This window comes from Idiotropiscis lumnitzeri, chromosome 9 (assembly GCF_059441095.1).
Source record: "Idiotropiscis lumnitzeri isolate Australia: NSW breed Sydney's pygmy pipehorse chromosome 9, RoL_Ilum_1.0, whole genome shotgun sequence".
In the NCBI taxonomy this organism is placed as follows: Eukaryota; Metazoa; Chordata; class Actinopteri; order Syngnathiformes; family Syngnathidae; genus Idiotropiscis; species Idiotropiscis lumnitzeri.
The window spans coordinates 5,650,953-5,672,779 of NC_142399.1; the positions used below are offsets into that span (position 1 = coordinate 5,650,953).

General features: G+C 40.9%; 2 protein-coding genes across 2 annotated transcripts; one reads left to right on the forward strand and one right to left on the reverse strand.

Moving 5' to 3' along the window:
- Positions 1-662: 662 nt before the first annotated feature.
- LOC148329965 (acetylcholine receptor subunit alpha-like) lies at positions 663-9,661 on the forward strand. Its single transcript, XM_088304488.1, has 10 exons — positions 663-717; positions 5,723-5,865; positions 6,638-6,682; positions 6,894-7,003; positions 7,242-7,437; positions 7,736-7,973; positions 8,109-8,332; positions 8,725-8,839; positions 8,952-9,076; positions 9,533-9,661. Exons 1-10 carry the CDS (start codon positions 663-665, stop codon positions 9,659-9,661), a joined length of 1,380 nt encoding a protein of 459 aa, XP_088160614.1.
- Positions 9,662-11,175: 1,514 nt separating this feature from the next.
- LOC148329966 (endoplasmic reticulum junction formation protein lunapark-B-like) lies at positions 11,176-17,698 on the reverse strand. Its single transcript, XM_088305292.1, has 15 exons — positions 17,675-17,698; positions 17,158-17,199; positions 16,910-16,960; positions 16,697-16,833; positions 16,529-16,587; positions 16,407-16,447; positions 16,203-16,286; positions 16,041-16,092; positions 15,481-15,591; positions 15,055-15,165; positions 14,877-14,982; positions 14,685-14,755; positions 14,285-14,455; positions 13,749-13,829; positions 11,176-12,359 (listed from the first exon to the last, which is right to left on the reverse strand). The coding sequence occupies exons 1-15, from the start codon at positions 17,696-17,698 to the stop codon at positions 12,169-12,171; spliced, it is 1,332 nt and encodes a 443-aa protein (XP_088161418.1). The 3' UTR covers positions 11,176-12,168.
- Positions 17,699-21,827: the final 4,129 nt, after the last annotated feature.

Genomic DNA, 21,827 nt, shown 5'->3' on the forward strand with positions numbered 1-21,827 from the left:
GTGTTGCCCAGTCTTTGTAGTCCACATGGTGTGCGTCATGCGTGCCGCTTTGTGGGATGACACAAGCATACATTGCAAACTTAAGTCTCAATGAATCATATTATACATTCAAGTTGAGTGTACGATTATAAAAAATTGCCCTTGCTTGGTAAACTTACTCTGGCCACGATTAGAATCTTTAACACTGCTATCTTAAAACCAGAGTTTGAAACGCTAAACCTGCTTTAAAACCTTATTTTGAAAACCGTAACCGTGTCTTAAAAGACTTAATTCAAAACCCTAAACCGGTCTTGAAATTCAACTTTAAAACCTTAAGCGTGGTCTGAAGCCTTCATTTGAAACTGAAACACACACACACACACACACACACTCCCAGCTGTCTCCAAGCATGTTGAGAAGTGTGGATGCTGTCCCGGTGGGTTGGGGGGGGTTGGGAGTTTAGCAGTGAGTAGATGGAATGGACTCATGCCCTTAGAAACCAAAGCTGCCTTCCTGACTTCTCATGACTCGCCCACAAAGCCAGCCAAGTCCTCCTCCTGCTTGCTGCTGCCACGGCTTCACTTTAGTCACCTGGAGGCCGACGGGACGCGAGCGTTCCACCTCCCCTCTTTTCTTTTCTTAACTTATCTTGGCTTTCTTTTGTGACTAACGGCGGAGGAGATATGAAGCTGTCAAGGTTTGAAACGCTGCTGTTTTGGATCCTGTGCACAATTGCTGGTGAGTGCAAAAGCGAACATGCGAAATGTCAGAACGAACTCCAACACGGCCGGGGATCCATTACAGGCACTTGAACGGACAAAAACAGTGGTAAAAAATACCATGTACTGTATTAGAGTTTGTTTTTTGTTTTTTTTACACTTTAAACAAGTCAGTCACAACCCTGAAGCATACAAATGAATTATTTATTACTTCTGGAAGGATTTTTACTTCTTTATTGTCACTGCAATGTGTATTTTAATGAGGAAAAAAATTAACTCTCTCAGTTTCTCAGTTTGAACTTTAAAAAATATTCAGTCATGACAACGTTTAATTTAAAGAATAAAACAGAACATCATGATTAACTCATTGCTGGTGTGTCCACCTTGTCCAGAAAATGATTGTGTAATACAGTCACGCAAAAACAAAACGGTGAAGTGACTCAGTAATATAAAACATTTTTTTGCAGCAGATAATGAAATACATGCGTGTGACTTTTGTCCATTTACTCGAGTTGCTGCACTATTTGTGTTCAAATATGGGTCACTTAAAGAATTATAACACCACTACATAGATGCTATATTTATTAGCCTGTCTATGCGGTTTAGCATTACGCATTAGCGTTGAGCTAACGGACTTAAACGCAAATACAAACGTGTAATTCTGAGTTTTATGTTGAGTTTGACAGCTTGAAGCTCTTGAGTTGAATTGAGTTCACTGCCACCAGAGCACACGTATCTCACTTTTTGATCATGTTAAGGCAAATGGAAAATAAATAAATCTTCGGAACCACAGCTCATATCTCAAAAAAAAAATCATAAGTTGAGGTCAAGTCATTGTACCATGGAGGACACCGCTAAGGGTATCACGACTACGACTAACACAAAGTAGTCCGACTAAGAATTGGTCCGAATCCTCCTTTGGATTTACAGCCACGTGTTTCAGCAGCGTGGTGCTGAACCTGTTGTTTTCCGCACAAGCGAGTTCCCCCTCTCGTCGTCCTTGAGATTCCCGAAAAGCGACAGCTCCGCATTGTCAGCATTCTCGCCCATGTTCATATTTGAGGCATTTCGTTGGGGCAGCAGGTGTCCTCCGCCGCACGCTGATTTACAAGCCGGGAAAAGGCGGACATTTAGTCACTTTAGACAAGGACGCGGCGACTTTCTCCTCGGCCAGGTTTAAAGCTATAAAACTCGAGAGTCGTCAACAATGAAAGGTCCCGTAACAGAAAACAGACAAGTGATGTTTGACGTCACTTTCTAATATTGATATTAAAAGTGTGAATATAGATTAACCACTGAGAACTCGTTCACGAACAGCCCAAGTAAAACGAATGTCGTTTTTGGCGTCTATATCCGTCAATGGCAGTGAATGAGTTTATAAGGAAAAAGTCCCAAAAAATTGGATGCCGAATTAACATGAATTGTTAAATCAGAGTTAACGTTAAAGCCTCTGCAAAGTAAATTCAATCATTTGTTTCTAAATACACGGCTGAAAATGTGCAAAAACGGAGAACGTTTGTAGTACTCAAAGGTGGAGAACATCAGAAAAGATTTTCACCATTTCCCTAATTATTTTTTTTTTTGTGTGTGTGTGTGGCTTAAATGGGGACACTTGGACGTCCATCATGAGACCCCCCTCCCCCAATATGTAAGAACTTGACAACCTGCAATTGTGACATGCAGTTAGCAAAAGACAAAAACAGCAGTTAGAGTGCCACGTTGCGCAGCACGGAAAGTTGGAAAGTTGCAGCCACCGGAGGCCTCAAGCCGACACAGTACATTTTTGTAGATTAAACACGTAGCTGTGTGCAGGCGTAAGAAAAATGGGGCTGTCAGCAAAACAAAAATTACAACAATCCTTTCAAATTTGCCAAATTTCCCTCATCTCATGTATGACGCTGGTTTGAACTTTTGTCGTTTTTCCCAAACTCGAGATCTGCATATTTACCAAGATTGTATTTTATCCAAATACCCAATTGCACTTCTACTTCCCCTCCCTCCATTATGCAGTCCTCAGGTATTAATCAAGTGCTCCCACTGATCAAGGCAAGCCCGTTTTCCCCGCAAGCGTAATTAATAACACCCACATTTTCCGATTCAGCGCACGGAGCCTGCGGCGTGACAAATGGACGACGGGTGTTTCCTGCCACCAACGAGCGGATAAAGACGCCGTAAAAGTTGCTAAATCACCGGACGGCCCTTTTGTTTTATCGCCGGCCGGCCGCGCGCTCCCAACAATATTTACTAGCCGGCCGTTACTAGCGCATACATCAAATAGGAAGATTACGCCAGCTTGATTGTTCTCGGGTGTCATCACCCTGCAGGCTCTCTTATTTAAAACAATAACTCTTATGGTCCAATATTTCATCATAAACACATGCTTAAAAGTGTAAAAGAAATTAATAATCTATTCGGCTATTTCAATTGCACAGATATTCAACGAGGCCTGTCTGTCCGGGACTATAAAGCTCGTTTTATGCTCCAATAAAGTTGTATCGTTGTGTTGGATTATAAGCAGCGTGATGATGTTAACGTACTTCGCAAGTTGCAGGAGGATCAATTCAAAAGATCTTCAAGAGAAAAGATTTCGGGATATAACCTTGAGGAAATCTCAACAGCACTTTCAACGGACATATCAGAGTAAGACGACTTTTTTTTAAGTCAGTGAAGGTATCACGTCATGACTTGGCGTGTGCCAACGGTTTTAAAGTTTATTTAAAAAAAAAAAGAAAAATTCAAGATCTAAAAGCTTTTCTTTGGCTTTTTTGAGGGAATGAGCTGCTTCTTTGACGATAATGATGAATGGCAAAGTGATATTTCTCCTCGGTTGAGCAGAGAGGGGAGGGGTGAGCAGTTACGCAAGAATATGGTGCCGGTGGGTACTAGATAGGCCTCAAGGACAACATGAGCAGTCCACGGGTCGGTTCGAAAAATCGCTCAAAAGTGATGGGAAATTGTGACATACGAAGAATTACTAAAAATTAAAAGTCAATGTTTATTTATTTATCTATCTCTTTTAACTTGGGACACATTTCTCAATGTGCCAAATATTCTATATTTTGTTTACAAATAAAGTTAACTGTGTTCAATGGACAAAAATTTTCATGTACCCAAATATTTCCAAAAAGGACATTTTCAGCTGTAATTTTAATAACATGATATTTTTGCTCACCGTTATCGTAACACGCAGATTCGATAAACTGGACTCTTTCAAATGCATTCTGGGGTGGGGGCGGAGAATTCTATTACTACTCGAAAAAGTCAAGCGCTGTGAATACTTCTCTTCTTTTACGATTCACAATGCTTCACTTTTGAAATGTTGAGAGGAGAAAAAAAATTGAACCAAAGCCGTTTTGGAAACTGACTTTAGCAAAATGTTGCTAACTAGCAAACAAACGGGAATGGCGCTAGATGAAGGTAACAATTTGACAACACCTCAAATAGCGGGAAGCGGAGCCAAGTGTCAGGAAAACCTCCATGTGCCGTTTTATTTGAGCTCAGTCCGGAAACGTGAGTGGAGCCAGGCCGGCTGTTGATTGACGGCTGCAAGTGCATGATGGGTCACGCCACCTTTTTCTATTTCAGTGGGCGGCCACATCAAAAGCACACACTATGACTGACTGAATAACAAGAACTTCCATCTTTGTGGAAAACATTAAAGAGTACACGACATAATCAACAGTATGTGTGCGCATGTAAATGTGTGTGTGTGTGTGTGTGTGTGTATTTGTGTTGCAGGCTTCATGAAAGAGGACACGCCAGCAGTTGATCCCAGAAATAACACACACACACACACGCGCACACGCGCAGGATACAAGTTCGCTACCTAAAAGCATCATGGCCCGCAGCAATTTTGTGAATCAAATTTTGCGATATCCGATTTTTTTTTTTCTACTGGTCGCTAGGTCGATTTAATTTTATTATTTTAAATGAGCAATGCCCTTGCATGTGGGCAAGGCGAGCCATATTTTGCGTCGATCAAAATAAAATACCTTCCCATTAAAATTCTTCATCTTAATTTCCCATGGAAATTACGAAAATATACCGAAACCAATGGCGAGGCGCCACATGCTGCTTCATCATATCTAACTGTACACATTCGGAGTCAAGCGGATTGGCCTGCGTATTTCCCATGCACGTAGCCTCTTAGCACTTGGCTTAAGTTCTCTTCTCCATTGCCGCTTGTTGATCCCGATGGATCCGTCTGTATGCGCCTGCTTCTGCACGTCTGTCAGCTGATCGTTCCGCACTCTTCCTGTATTCTGAGCTTGCGGGTGGGAAGCTGAGCGAGGAGGGGGGGCGGATGTTTATACCGTGACCCGCCGGCTTCCCTGTCTCGCCGGTTCCGGTATTTGACGGGACTCGAACATTAGTCAGGTCGGGTCGGGTCGGGTGCTACAACGTGAGCCCGAAATAACAGCTGTGATGACAGTTCAAGCTGGCATCCATGTCCAGAAGATTGTCTTGAACTTGCCTCTACGGAATGACGCCAATGACAAACGAGGGCTGGCCAACTAATCCATTTAATTGATTAATTCAAATGAGTTCAAATTCAGTAGCGGGCTGTGCATATTTTATAAAAGCAATATACTGCACAGCCCGTTGCTAAAAAATAAAGTTGGCGCGACATGGGATAGCTCGACTGATTCTGAAATGGTTTGTAATAGTCTGTCTATGTCACAGGATGGCGTCAAAGCACTACTTATGTCGAATAAAAAAAAAAACTCCTCAACTCACTTCAACATATTTTGTTAGTAAAATGCCACCAGATGGGCAGAGCAAACAATCGCAAATAGACAATATGTGCGGGTTAATTTTATTTCTATGGGTGTTGACGCAAGCTAATGCCGCGCGGGGAAAAAAAACGGGGCAAAAAATGTTTTACAGTGTTTGGTATCACGATGAATAAAGCAAAAGAAAAATTAACAAAACTTGGTTTCGGTCGAAAAACTAACTTTTTTTGGTGAAAAAAAAAGTCGGAAATTTTCTTTCACGGCCATCACACACGGAGGTTTGTGTCGCAGGTCGGGCGTGGTGCTCGGAGGACGAGACGCGTCTGGTGAATCATTTGTTCAACGGCTACAACAAGGTGGTGCGCCCCGTCAACCATTTCAGCGAAGCGGTGGTGGTCATCGTGGGATTGCAGCTCATCCAGCTCATCGAAGTCGTAAGCAAGATGCAACCAAACTTTAGAAAATTAACTTAGTGACACGTTACTTAGTAACTGCTCATTGAACTTGGTACGTATTCACTAACGGTGTCACTGTTCTTGCCTTTTCATGCCGTCAATGCACTGTATGTTAAAATTCTGAATTTGTTCCGAGTGGTCAATATCATTTGATAATATGACAATTGAAGACGTCTAGTAGGAATAACATCAGTAAATGAGGGACCAAAAGTGTTTTCCAAGGAACTAGAGACAAAATGCGACAACTCCATTTGATCGTACTAGTCTTCCTTTCCCAATTCACAGGCGAACATATCTGCTGCTGCGACGTTATTTGGCAAAACCATGATTCATTCAGTTCATTAACAGTATGCCCGCTAGCTAACGGTATAACGCTACTAGCATTTTCCACACGAATGTACATTCGATAAATTCTTTCAACTTCTGCAGTAACGCCCAAGTCCAATTAGAAGCTATCGTCCACATGATTAATAAACCTCGGGACATTTTTCCAATTTCAATGAATTTCATTTAGCATTAGCATCACATTTAACCTATTCCCGATATTTTAACTAAGGTGTTTAGCTACAAGAGAAGGTCAACATCAAAATAATTACCATGGACAGATATGAGGATGACAAATATGATACAGTACTCTTATTAGACCTCTTTTGAGGAATCTTTACAAATGAAGAGTTCTTCCTGTAGTAATGCTAGCAGTTAAACAGCAGGAACAAACACAAATGTGATTATTTCCTTTTATGTCCTTCAGGATGAAGTCAACCAGATTGTGACCAGTAACGTTCGTGTCAGACAAGTAAGCGAGCACATTCTTCGGAAAAAACAAATAGTTGATACAAATCACTTTATGCTATTGCTTCAGGTATTTTCTGTTTTCTTTTACGATGACAGACATTTACTTGCTAAAATATTTGAGCCATATGAGTCAGCCACAGCCATGAACAATCAATCCTGTCCTTTCCTATTCACTACTCGCAAATCAACATTTTTTTCACTTTGACACGCAGCAATGGATAGACGTGAACCTGAAATGGAACCCTGATGAGTACGGTGGCATCAGGAAGATCCGAATCCCTTCCATGGACATATGGAAGCCCGACTTGGTGCTTTACAACAAGTAAATACGCTTTTAAAGCAGATGCGACGCAAGCAAGATGTTAGAGGAGCTCAGAGGCTTAATAGTGTGCATTGTGTCATCGCCTCGAGAAGTGGCTTGCGTGAAAATGATTTTTTTTTTGCACAAAAAGGTTAGCAGCTTTAAAATAGACATGTATGTATAGTTGATTAAAGGGTGTCAATTTTTGCTATTGGCGGCAAGGATTTGAGAGTATCGTCCTTTCTGTCATCTTCCCGAGTGCCGACGGCGATTTCGCCATCATCCACGAGACCAAAGTGCTGCTGGAGCACACCGGCGAGATCACGTGGAACCCGCCCGCCATCTTCAAGAGCTACTGCGAGATCATCGTCCTCCATTTCCCCTTTGACCTGCAGAACTGCAGCATGAAGCTCGGCACGTGGACGTACGACGGCCTGCTGGTCGTCATCAACCCGGTCAGTACGCACCGGTGATGCCCGATCGGCTCATGAAATTCAAAAAATTTGGAAGCTTCCCATGGGAATTAACAAATGTTTATGGTAAATAAAGCAAACATTTAAAAAATGAAGGTTGTCTCTAGGGAACTTACAACTCCTCAGCAGTCAAGTTATCTTTGCTATATGTATCCACAAATATGATTATTTTACACTAATTTATATTTGTATAGTGAGTGCATTAAAATGTGAACAAGAAGGTATTGAAGTTGAAAATGAAGATCCAATTTGAATAAACTGTATTTTTGCGCACTTGTAGGACAGTGATCGTCCGGACCTGAGCAACTTCATGGAGTCCGGCGAGTGGGTTTTGAAGGACTACCAGAGCTGGAAGCACTGGGTCTACTACACGTGTTGTCCCGACACGCCCTATTTGGACATCACGTACCACTTCCTGATGCTGCGACTGCCGCTCTACTACATCGTCAACGTCATCATCCCCTGCATGCTCTTCTCATTCCTCACGGGCCTCGTCTTCTATCTGCCCACCGACTCTGGTACGTGCAAACTAGGCATTTACATTGTTTTTAATTGGCATCAGATTTTCTTATGTAAAATATTTGAGTGTTATTTCAAAAAGACTCAGCCCATTTGCAGTGAATTAAAGGAATGTCGGTGGTTTTTCTCACCAGGCGAGAAGATGACGCTGTCCATCTCTGTCCTGCTGTCTCTCACCGTGTTCCTGCTGGTCATCGTGGAGCTCATCCCGTCCACATCCAGCGCGGTGCCGCTCATCGGGAAGTACATGCTGTTCACCATGGTGTTCGTCATCGCCTCCATCATCATCACCGTCATCGTCATCAACACGCACCATCGCTCGCCCAGCACGCACACCATGCCCGCTTGGATACGCAAGGTGGGGGGGCATGTCATGTGATGTGAGAGTATTTGTACAGTATAGTGCCTGGCGTCCATTTAAGTACAGGTGGACAGATCCTTTTTTTTTCTTTAAGTATCGGTGCATAGTATCAGCATCCTTCACGAGTAGCCGAAACATCGAAATAAGGCCTGTCGTCTTAATACTGAAAGCTGGTATCGAGACGCATGCATCCCTAGATTTTGAACTAGGGTCAGGATTTTAAATTATGGCTTCAAGACGGGTTTAGGATTTCAAAGGACAGTTTGAAGCAAGGATTAAGGTCTCAATATAGGATAAGGGATTAAAGCCAGGGTTAGTGTTTCAAATTTAGGGTTTAATCTGGAAAAGTGCTGTTTCGAGACATCCTCATCCGATTTGGTTTCTGCCAGGTATTCATCGAAACAATCCCCAACATGATGTTCTTCTCCACCATGAAGCGTCCAAGCCAGGAGATTCGTCAAAAGCGATTGTTTCCCACCGACATGGACATCTCCGACATCTCAGGTAAGACTACAACATTCTGTACATTATAACGCTTGTGTAACAAAACTGTTTGTTGACACTTCAAACGGTTGCGGTGGCAAAAGCGATCTGACGCAAAGCTTGTGTGGCTCAGGTAACCCCACGCCCACCAGCGTCCCCTACCAGTCGCCCATCATCAAGAATCCCGACGTCCGCAGCGCCATCGAAGGCGTCAGATACATCGCAGAGACCATGAAGTCGGACGAGGAATCCAACAACGTAAGAACGGAAGACCTCCGCTAAGGCCTGATAGTTGGCAGTTTATAGTTCTGTAGGTGCAGCGCCATCTGCTGGCAGTGCAGCTCCACATTTATTTGATGAATTATAAATACATTGAATTGGAACTACAATCAAAATTCTGTGTATTCTATGTATTGTAATCATGCCAACGGTGACACATACTGGATCACCTGTTAGTGAAAATAATGAGGCATTTATTTGAAACGAGGGATTCATTTGTTTGTACAAGGAGGTGAAGCCCTTGGGGATTGATTGCGGCCAGGCATCTATTTTGGTCGAGAAGAGGCTCCTAGTTGAAGGGTGTGATGAAAAAGAGCGAACACGCCGTTTCACACACTTGATGTGCGGCTTTTGCTAAGCTACGCTCACAAAATACTGAAATTGCTAAAATTAAGTATTTGTAGTTCTCACAAACTATGTTTGCTATGGTTGCAGGCAGCCGAGGAGTGGAAATTTGTGGCCATGGTTTTGGATCACATCCTGCTGTGCGTCTTCATGGCCGTGTGCATCATCGGCACGCTCGCCGTATTCGCCGGCCGACTCATCGAGCTCAACACGCTGTGAAGGATCATACGCGAGGGACGGGTCTTCCTCTGTGTCTCACGTCAAAGTGGACATTTTGACTTCATTTGGGGGTTGAAAGGTGCCAATGTTATTTGTCGTCTTTTTTTTTTTTTTTTTAATTCAAAGATGGTAAAAACGGTGATGTGTGGGCCAACAAAAAACTTGTCACGGTCTGCAAAATGGCTCCCGGGCTGGAGTTTGGACACCCCAGCGCTAAAGGTTAAACGCTAACGGCTAATGTCGCGTCTTGCGATCTACGCTGGTTATACTTGAAACTGTTGTTGTTGCCGTTTAGGTTTTTTTATATTCATTGTTTGTTGACTATGAATTTGTGTTTCACATCAGGAAGCCTATGTTTCATTTGAAGCAAGGGCCTGACAGATTTTCCCTGTCTGGAAGTTTATTGATTTGTTTCGATCACTGACATTGGCAAAGGACAAACTTCTGAATATTTTTGTCATGTGCGATACATGTTTGGAAATATTCAAAACACTGTAATTCATTTTTGTGAGTCCTGAGTCATATGATGCTTACCAATGCTTACCAAGAAGGCTAAAGCGGGTAACAATCAGCGTCATACTGTAACAATAAAGAAGAATATGTGAAGTGTAAATAAGGAAATTGTGGCTGCGTTGTTGCTGAACATTTTTCCAGCAACGTGATTGATTGTGCAGCCACAATTGATTTTTGATTTTACTCAGTTTGCCAGTGAAGTTCATATTGAGCTCACATTCTGCGGTTGTTTTTTTATACATATACATATTTGGGTGTACAAGAGAAAGTCGGAAATAAACTTGTATTTACTGTACCGTTTAGTTTTATTTTTTTAATTTCCAATGTTTCAAAGGATAACATGAACACTCACGTTATAGCTGAAAAACTTTTATTTTTGCAGCCACATGGTCTTAAAAACTAACGTAGGGGATGACAAATATAACTTTTGGGTTTAAGAGAATGACAGACAGACATTTGAGATCATTTTAAAATATTTTTTTTTCTCAAATTCATGACCACTGCAATAATTTAACATTTAGTTGTTGAAGTGAACTTGAGAAAAATTCAACGAAGATTACGGTACATTCATGTACGCCGCAAATCATCATCATTTTCACGAGTAATTCGCCACTCTCTTTCGACTTTGACTGTACAGGATGAAAAGTTGTTTAGAATCCTGCTTGGAAAAAAAAAAGGGACAATTTGTCTCAGGTGTAAATGGAGCCAAACGTGACAATGGAATCACATTAAAGTACAACTAAAAGTGGTTATGAAAAGTAGCACGTTGGTGGGAGTGTAAACAGAAAAAAAAAAAGGAAAGAAAGTTACAATTTGTTCATTATACTGCTACATGGAAGCCAGAGAACCTAAAACTAACAATACCTCATCACCTGCTATTATCAAACACTAGACATCCAACTATTTAATGTCAAATAAATACTAGCAAAGTCAGTGCAAATGCAGTCAAGAAGACATTTGGCAAACACTTTTTAAAAAGGGGCAAGCGGCAGGTAAAGTCACCGCTTGTGAAGTCCTGGTCATGATATATTAAAGTGATCAAAAGCAGTTGTCAAGACAGCGAGCGCACAAGTTGCAAAAAGAACGTCAGCCACTTTGAAAACAATGCGACTGAAAAATATCAGAATCAGCCATGAATCCCGGTTACATCTCGGGCTTCTCATGGCAATAGTCGAGTGAGCGTGAGAGGATTGCATTGGAAATTCTTATTTTGTATGTTTCAACTCCGGAATTATGAATTCTACCTAGTAACAAATGACCAGAAAACAAATTAACTACTGTGATAGCTTGGTAAAAAATAAATTTGTAAATTCATTATTAAAGTGATGTTTTGGCAGCACATGTCTTGTGCTCTAGCAAGTTCTCCCTGTCCTTTGTCTGTCGTGTGGGCACTTTAGTCGTACCTCAAACAGCTTGATAGTACAAGTTGTTGTTCCTTTTTTAAACAAATAAAAAATAGTGTCCCACCAATTCCACCAAACAAGGGGCCTTGCGAACATCACCAACGCAAATCAAAGCAACTGATCAAAAATTAAACAATTTGCCATCTGTGTGGTTCAACACATTTGTGTTTCAAAAAGCATACGGAGAGGAAGTGAAAGCTTTTCCCACAAGTCTAATGAAGCAGTTGCTTCCCTCCACTTTGTATTTCTGGTAAAAGCACCACGAGTTGACGTTTGTCAAATGCTAACACGCTAAAGTGTAAATAAGCTTATCGTAACTATTTTTTCAGGGTGTGGGGGACAGCAAATTAATGCCACAAACAATTATTATCACTATTTAAGTTATGAACTTATCCATAGCATAACTTTCCATATTCCTGATTTAAGGAGGGGTCTTCGCATACTTAACCATGTCAGTTTGCCTTCAAGCAGCAGCCCAGTCATAAAAGACTTCATAATAAATAGAGGCACATAAACAAGCATCCATGAGCCAATAAGCATTTAGCGTCGTCTGTTTGCGGTGGAGAGTGTAAACACCTTTTTCCTGCGTAGCTACGACGAATGTGGTGCATGAGCGGCGGCATCTTCGGCTTTCTCATTCCTGTCCTCCTGCTCCTCTTCCTCTTCCGGGACCAGCTCTTCACACTTGTCCTCTTCCGCCGTCGCCTCCTCAGCATGGCTTTCCACCTCCGCCGTTTCCGCGTGAGCTTGCCCCCCTTCGTCCGACTCCAGCTCCAGCTCATCTGAGGAATACCACGGAGAGGTCAGCGAGCAGACCGGAAGTGGAAGGTGGTGATAGGGCAGCGAGACAAATTTGGGAAAGGTAATCGTTGAAAGGATTAAAACTGGAAATGATTTGCTGTTAGACTGCTTGAAAAGTAAAGTGTTGGATTAAAGGCAGATAAATACATGATTATACACATTAGGAATACCATATTTCTATAAATAGTGACACACGGTTATTTAAATACTCAACTGTTACTAAATCATATTTTGCTATATTTCACTTTACACGAAGTGAAAGTGGAATTTAAAACTAAATAAAAATGGACTACTTTGGACAATCGTAGAGGCACAAAACACTGTGCAGCGTTCTATTACAGAGGTTGTCTTTCAGTATTTGATGCATTATATGTTAGCTTCATTGAATTTTTTGCTCTAAAATTTGATAAGTGTATTTATTCATTTTACTCGCTAACTAAAATGTCACTTGATTTATCCTAATTGAGAATAAAAGTATATATAATGTGACATTAGTACAGTTGACAATTTTACAAATTACAAAAAAAAAAAAACTAATTTCAGATCCAAATCAGTTTCGTCACACTCCTAATAGACGGATCAACACATTTTTATACATGGTCACGTAACATAAGATTACTATCTTCAATATTCACTGAAGATTATTCATATGAAACGCTGCACACGTGCTACGGTAGGTGCTGCTGGTTTGGTTAGCAGCAAATGTCTAAGAATTGACATAAATACACTGATTACCCTTTTTATATTTTTAAGGAGAAGTCTAATATATGAAGTGACAAATACTGAATCTCTTTTTTAGAAGGATGGCCACTATTTGAAGAAATACAGCATTTCAATCAAAGAGAATCATAAAACACTCTGACTTTTTATGATTAGAATTAAGTCCCTTCAGAAAGTTCCAATTCCAGGAGGAGGCATCAAATATTTTTACAATGAATGATTTTGACTTAATGCATCCAATCACTGGTGAGTTGTTGTTTTCATAGAAAAAAAAAAAAGTTCAAAATAGTCCATTAAATCATTAAATCCAATACAAGAACTCTGATGGTGATGGTAGAGGTGTACCTAATGAATTGGCTTGTTGTAGAGGCTGTCAATAGAAAAGTGCTGAGTTAAAAAAAAAGAAATAGCTCCTCCTGAGAATGAAATCCAGCTTGACACAATCAGACACACTTTGTGCACAAAGTGCAAAACTGATCCAAATGTAATCAAAATGTCTTTTATGACTTAAACTCACTGGTGCACTCGGTGAGCTGTTATTAGCGCCACCATTTGGTTGTTTCATCACAGATCAAAATTTTGAAGTGATGTTAAATAAAGGAGGAAGAAGGAAGTTAGCAAGGAAGAAGTGGGGACTGGGGTGGAGGGACCTGGACTCTGCCGAGCTCGATTCTGAGGTTGCTGCTGGACGGGGAAACTGTGGACCAAACTCCACGGCGCCAGCGCCTTGGCTAGAGGCAAAATTAGAGCGCTCAGCACTTGCCGGTGAAGGTCATACGTTGTTGTTATTAAAGCGAGCACGGTAAGAAGCAAAATGGAGGTTAGAAAACTGGGGGGGCACACAATGCAGGAGGAGAGTGCAGCAACTTAATTCCTAATTTTAACAAAGGTTTTAGAGTGACTAAATATCAAAAGGCTGCGGGATTAAGATGTTTGTATTCAAAATGGCATTTGCAATAATGCTTTAGGTACATGTATTTTTTTAGCAATACTTCCATAATCCCGTTAGCTGATTATTTTAGTCACTAGAACTGTGATATTAATTTTTCACACCGTTTCACCTACAGTAGTTTGCAGTGTAAACGTCATCGTTGAATTTATTGGCACCTTACACGCTGCGATCTTTCATACTTACAAACAGGACATTTTGTTTTGGCTAAATTTCCGCGTGTGACATTGTATTTACCTCCAGAGGGGGGCGCACTCTCCTCCGTGTCAGCGCCAGACTGTGGTGTCTTTCTCGGGGATGGGACTTCCGAGCGCAGCTTCCTCTCGTAGCTGAACTCCGGCAGCCTGGGAGCCTGCGGACGCGTCTTCCGGGCGGGATTCAGGAAGTAGCAATACGCGCAGCGGAAGGCTGGCGAGACCAACGACCAAAAGAGCAAAAGGGGAAGTTGGTTGAGTGACAAAAATCAGTCAGCATCAGGTGAAGTTGGCGAAATCAAGTTTTTTTTTTTTTTTTTTTTGGTTTTCCTACTGTAGTGAAAAAAAATAGAGTCAAAGTTCTATGCATTTTTTTTCCATTATTATTCATTATTGAGCATGGATTTTAGTTACACCTTAAATTTTTATTTTGTTGTTCATACCGAGATATTGAAACTCTTCTTTCAGGGCCATGCCATTGTGGGAGAAGCACTGCTGACAGATTAAGGCGTATCTGAGGGCGTGCAGAAGAAGAGTTCATTCAAGTGAGCTGACAACAACTCAACAGCACCACCATGTGGACAACCTGCATATTGCTGGTGTAGATCTCTATCGGCTCATTCATTCTTTTATACCTGTTCTGCGGTCCGTCTCCCACCAGGTATTCAACAACTCGGTCCAACGCTCCCCTCTCTCTGGGCAGAACGGGTCTCGCCAGTGGAGGACCAGGAGGATGCAGGCCTGGATATCCATATTGACATCATCATACACTTGATCTCTCCGCACTTTGCTTTGACAGTTGTTTCATCTTACCTACACCTGGTATAGGAGAGGTGGGGGTCCTGGCTACTCCCCCCTGGTGCATCACGGCAGTCAGGGCGGCTCTCTCGGGTGGTCCGCCTGGAGCTGAGAGAAGGACACGTTCTGGAGGGAGAGTAACACCGGGTGAAGACACTACTACGCCTAAAGTCAGTGTCATTGGACTCCCGGTTGGCTGTGACACCGCTGCTAACATACAACATGACAATACACATATACTTCATGCAACACATATAGTGGCCTTAAATGTTTCCCCATATGTTACAGCCTTATTCGAAAATGAAGCAAATTTATTTTAGCAACTCGACGGGATTGAAGGACTGCAAATATGTAGAGACATCTTGGATGACAACCTAACTGACAACCCTAATTAAGACAATCTTAATATGAAAACTGAATAGCTGCTTGCTGTTCACTCACCCACGGGTGTGGCCCCGGGGCCCGGCGTGGGTCGACCTCCAGGCGGGGGAGTCATCAACAGGGCAGTGGGGGTCCCCGGGGGTCTCATGGCCACGCCACGCTGGCGAATGTCTGATAGTTATGTGGTGATGAATTTTCATTAGGCGCAGATTTAAACTTTTTGCTTGCAAGTCAAAGCAAAAAGAAATCAATAAATAAATCTGACCAACGGATCATATATAAACGTATGTCATGTCACCTGTTAAGTCGATTTATCGCCGTAAAACAATTATAAGGTAAGCAGCGCAAAAACACATTAGGCTTACATGACAAGTGAAAATAATGGATCAACTGGCCGTATTCCCTCGGAGGTTTCGCTAAACGATAAAATCTGACTCATCAGATTCGTGAGAATCAACGGGGCTAATGTTTTTCTAATTTTCTTTGAAGGAGTTTTGGGACTATCACCAGGATACATTTGCGACTATAACCAAAATTAAGTTATTTCCATTAAGCTTTATAATTACCCTAACATTAAAATGTGATGCTTCATATTTGCACAACACACATGAGACAGGTACCTTGTCCAGGCCTGGGAGTCATCTGAGGTCGCACTGGGGTTGACTCCAGCTCCTAGATAGTAAAAGAAATAATAATAATAATAAAAAATTTAAAAAAAAAAACACAAATAAGAACGCTTTCAAATGAAATGGAAAAGGTGGGGGGAAAAAAACACCACCCACTGCTTTCTTCTTGGCTTCTGGATCAAAGCGCTCCAGGATGAGTTTGGCATTTTTGTACGTCTCTTTTTCCATTACTTCTTCTAACTGCAAATACAAAGAAAGAAAAGTCCATACTTTGAAATCTAAACACAAGACCTGATGCCATCCAGATAAAAAAATCTAGCAGAATTAAATTGTAAATCGGAACTGCTGATGGAAACTTACTATCTTTTTTTGGGTGACTTTTAATTCTTCTAAGATGTCACCTGAAAAAAAAACAATTGAGAACAAATTATGTACTAAAGGAGACATAGCACAGGAAAGGTACTTTTTAGTTCTTTACTTACTGTTCCTCTCTGTACGTTTGGAGAAAAGAAAAATCAGCAACTTCCGGATGAACCAAACCCTGAAGATGAGACGGGCACTCATAAAGAGGACAAAGCGGGTAACATTTCAACTCATAAAGAGGACAAAGCGGGTAACATTTCAGAACGTTTGTCTTTGCGTTTACTCACAGCACCGGATACACGAAGAAAGGCAGCGCCATGGCGAATCTGTGAAGCCACTGTTCCGGCAGGTAAAGGTAGTACACCACCAGACAGGTAAGCAGGTAGAAGACGGACGAGTAGAGGAGCAGCCGGCCCACCCACAACTGCACACGCAAACACACCAATGAGGTCAAGGACACGACGAGCACCTTCCCAATTGAGACCAGAAGTGTCGTTAACCTTTTGGAGTCGCTGGTTTTTGGCTCGAAACTCCTCCAGCTCTTTAATCTCCTACAAGGAGGAAGAGACGACGAGGTGGTTAATGGTCTTTTTAAGAGACATACAGCATAGTGTAGTGATACTCAAAGTGTGGTTCAAGGGTTCGCACTACTGGTCCCCCAAAGAAATACTTATATATTTGATTGTTTTGACAAGTCTTAGGTGTTTATGGTGGGGATGTGAGACGACGAGCAATAAAGAACCATCACCTTGTCCAGATTTTCCAACTGCTCCACTGTAGTTGGTTTCGCCTGCAAGAAATAACAGAAACACATGACGCTGATAAGAAATCTCCTGCATCAAAAGGCAGTTTTCACGGACAAGTTCATCATTTTTCCAATGTTTTCCTTCTTCCAGCAGCTCCCTGGCCACTCTCCCTCATTTCGACACTTCTGCTATGTCTAAAAATAGAGTGCATGAGGTGCTTCCAGAGAGTTGGCAACATGGCACAGAAATAGCTTTTTGTATCACTGTTTAAGATTATCAGAGCGTACACAATGAAACACTCCCACCAAGGTTGTGCAATTAGCATCTTGGACACAATTTTCAGGAAAATATGTCTTCTTTGTCAGAACAGCTTGTCTGCGCCATTGATCAGAGCAAACAAAAAAATCTGTGAATTAACCAGTCCTCTTACTGATTATGTTAAAGTTTGAATTTCCACCACATCTTTGGAATTAACATTCACGTGGAAATGTCAATTAATTAATTTACCTCATATAATACCTTTTCAACTGGCACTTCATGCATTCATACTATATTGTTAGAAAATATGTCTATTCAAACCATATCCCCTATTTTCTCAACAACTCTGCAATTGTCAAAGGACATGTGAGGCTTTGGTTACTGGTGGTGCCATCACAGAAAGCTTCACTTTTTGCCACCTCTAAATAGTTGGGAAATCATGGAAAATGGCCTGTAGTCTTCTAAATTGCTTGCTAATGCTTACCTTCCATCGTGAGATCACGGCCCCCATGGCACTTCTTTGCTGATTCTTTTGGCTCACTGTGGAACAGAAGAAGCAGTGTTAAAGCAGCTAATTCTGAGTAATTTCAGCATGTAATCCTCCTAAAAGGAGGCGATGCACACTGCTGATGTATTTAACCACAACCGATTGGCCCCAACGTCATAGAAGGAAAAGCTGAGCACAAGGGGCTCTCTTGTTGAGGTTTAAGCAAGGCAAGTCTCGGAATTCTAGACAAGTGCAAAACTGTGCACATATATAATATGCAGCACCCTGCTCTGTGCTAATTACATCAAAGCACACGCATATTGATCAGTGATTAACGGAAAGAGACTTTTATCTAACCACTCAGCACTCACTGTGTGCCAACAGCCTGCGCGATAGTTAAATAAGTGCCCACTTCGCACTATTCTCGTCCACCATTAACGTAAATGACAATAGAAAATCGCTAATTGGCTATTGGCAACACGCCAGGATATTGTTACGTATATTAAAAACAACCACGAAAACATACAGTAGACGAGTTCAGGAAAAAAACGTGACAAAACGTCGCGAACGAGACCAACTACTGTACAGCACAATGCAGATCAAAACTCTGTTTGCTAATTTAGCTGCTTAGCTTCGACCACAACATCTGTTGTCGTACGGGGTAATAAGGGTGGAATATTAAATTTAAGTTTGTGTTCAATCAATTTACTTACATTAGGTGGTGTTCGGTGTCTTCAATTATTCAGTAATTTAATAAATGATAGAGTTAAAAAGCAAATAGTATACTTGTTATGTTTCCGTTTTTCGTGACAGAGAGAAATTATAGCTTGGCTGCGCGGAGTGATGACGAAACAGGAAGTGGCTGATGAGACTACAAAAATCATTTTTTTAAAACAATTTTCACCAGTCATTCGCCATCATTTTCGCCAAATTATTTCCATACCTATTGACTAATAATGATGATATCTGCTTCTAAACGTGACATTGACGTTTAGAGGTTTGATTTTACATGACGGAAAGAGTTAAGCGACGCTGAGTGATGACGACAGCAGAAGTGGGTGTGTATTTGTGTCACTACCCAAGATTCTTTGCGTTGTAGTGTTTCTTCCCAAACACAATTTTCAACTCCCAGCCGTTGTCGTTTTTCACAACAATGATGCATTCGATACTTATTTCGCCTAAAATAATCAAACATAACCTAATATTTAAAATATAATTTGCAAATCTTTTGACAACGCCAAGTTTTGATTGATCTCGTTAATTTTTATATTTATTTGTTTGTGTATTTACTTATTTATTTCACCCATCCGCATCTGAGAAATCAAACAATCAGGATGGGGAAAGTCGCATTTAATTTATTTCTAACGATAATAATCGTCACCGCTAGCTGGTGCTATTTGACTGTATCATTGGTCCAAACACATGGTCCACCTTAGAAGGCAAACGCTGCATTCGAGATTCATCATAATTTAAGCGACTGTACCCCATTTCATACTGTATACTGTCCATAAGCGTATTTCACACACTAATGGAGGCGTTATAACACATGTTTCATTGTCTTTGGATATTAAAATTCATAGCAGAACCACCTTCTTCCATAAAACCATAATGGCACGTCCTCCCCGGTTGTTTTTTTGTGTTCAAGTGACACCGGTTTGCCAGTAAATCGTCCACAAAAGACACTAATTGATGCTGCACGCGCACTATGGTCCATACGTGCACGGCATGGCGTGCATATAGTGCGGAATATGATTATGAATGAATACGTGCATGCATCACGATGCATGTGGCCTTCAGCTTTTTAATGGCAGCGTACATGCTTCCTGTGCAGGGTAAAGAGTTATAGACGTCATAAAATGGAAAAATTCTCAAACACTCACACGCGTTTGTGTTGCATAGAATACACCTAACCCAAACTTTTTTTTTACCCTATAACACCCAAACAGACACACATGCACATTTGTCCGCTTGACTGATCTGTAATAAAGCAGCAGACCACAGCGAAGGCCATCCAGTTATGATGCAAATCAGCATATATTTCTACCTAACTATTACGCATGTTAAAATATGCACGCGGATCCTCATGATTTCAGCAAAGACATTAAGGTGCACGCCTGTGTAGCTCCTCTTTATAGCCCTTGTAGTGGGTGAATTAAGAGCAGCCCGGCGTGAAGACATTTTTACACCCGGCAACATGCACGGCCACTTTCAGCCTCATTTGCATGAACAAGATTCATTTGCATGAACGAGATGGAGAAATATGATGGAATATTGTATGCACACAGCAATCCCGATCTGAAAATAAATCAATATTGAAAAAAAAATGTAATTCCATGTTTCATCTAAGCCCTCTTCAATTGCATTTTTCCAATTTAAAAAAATCACATCGCATTATTAATTGCTTTTCATTTGTTGCAAGTTAAAAATAAAATATATACAATCAAATAAATCACCCAAAAAACTATGTATCATACAATAACTGTCCTATATAATTTAGTTTCAGGTATGCTACTTGCCTTTTTCTAGAATCCCCCTCCAAATAAATAAATAAATAAATAAATAAATAAAGACTCTTATATGTATCGAATATCCCACTTGGTTGTTTCTGGTTTATGATTTTAAAAAATGCGCAAGTTACAAAAACACGTTGTCGTGTTTCAAATTCCTATCCCTCCTGTAGAATATTATTTCCAATCAAAAATTAATAATTTTAGACGGATCATTTATGATTTTTAGTTTTAAATTAAATGAGCTTTTGTAATATGACAGAAACACAAAACCTTCCTGCAGCTAAATGTGCAAAAATGTATTTATCCGGGCGGAAAAACGAAGTTTTTAATACTGAATAAAAATAAACACTACAATGGCTGTGGACACGATTGATTAGAGCCGATTATCTCGCAACAACAAAAAACATAAAGAAGAGGCTAGAAAGGTTTTGGGGGGAAATATAATTATAACAATTCACTTGACTATATGAACTAATGGTAATAGTGGATTTTGAGAGTTTATAACGTTTAATCGTTATTTCAAACGTAAGAAAAAAAATAACACTCAAATTGAAAATTCACTGAAAAAAACGTACTGAATTTTCGATTGCACATCATTCTAATGTGGGATGTGACATAACTTCTCCCTCTTTTCCTAAAAAAAAATCAAATGACACTAGTTTCTGTCCACACAGTTTAGTAAGGCGTCTAAAAAGATTGACACAATTTTAGAATAGAAATAGAATAGAAATCCCGTCTATTCTATTTTATCCATTTACTGAAAGACAGAATTCGCGTGTGCGTGTGCGCGTGTGAGTGTTTGTGTGTTCGTGAGTCCATTGAGGACAGGTTTTACAGTCCACCATTTGCTTGCATGCATGCGTGCATCCCTTGTAAAAAGTGTCTGCTACACAGTTTGTGGCACTTTGGTTCAAAGTCACTTTAGTGCGGACGGCGACCGAAGCGGGGGGGGGGGGGCTTGGTGGACTGTGGGGTTGACGCCGTTTATTGGACTTGGCGGTCTGAGTGTCAAAATAAATCCGAAGATGACAACAGACGCCGCTGTAAGGAGGGCTCATGTCCATATACACAAAAAAACACACACGCAGGTTGTTGTTGTTGGGACTGCAACGTGCAAGGTGAGTGCAAAAAAATTAAAAATAAATAAATAAAACATTATATTTAGAAAATGGACAAATACAGAAAACCAAATGCACACACACAGTTTGAAAAATTAGAATAGATTTCATCATGAAGTGTATGTAGGCTATATGTTTTAGCTGGCTCGTTTCTATTTTTACTAAAAACCTTCTGAAAAAAATAAGGCATACAAAAAAACACTGGACCTTTTAGGGGCATTTTGAAAAATTTAAGCAAAAAATGTTGTAAATTATATGTATACAAGTGCATTGGACGTGCAGTACACGAGAATTTTAGG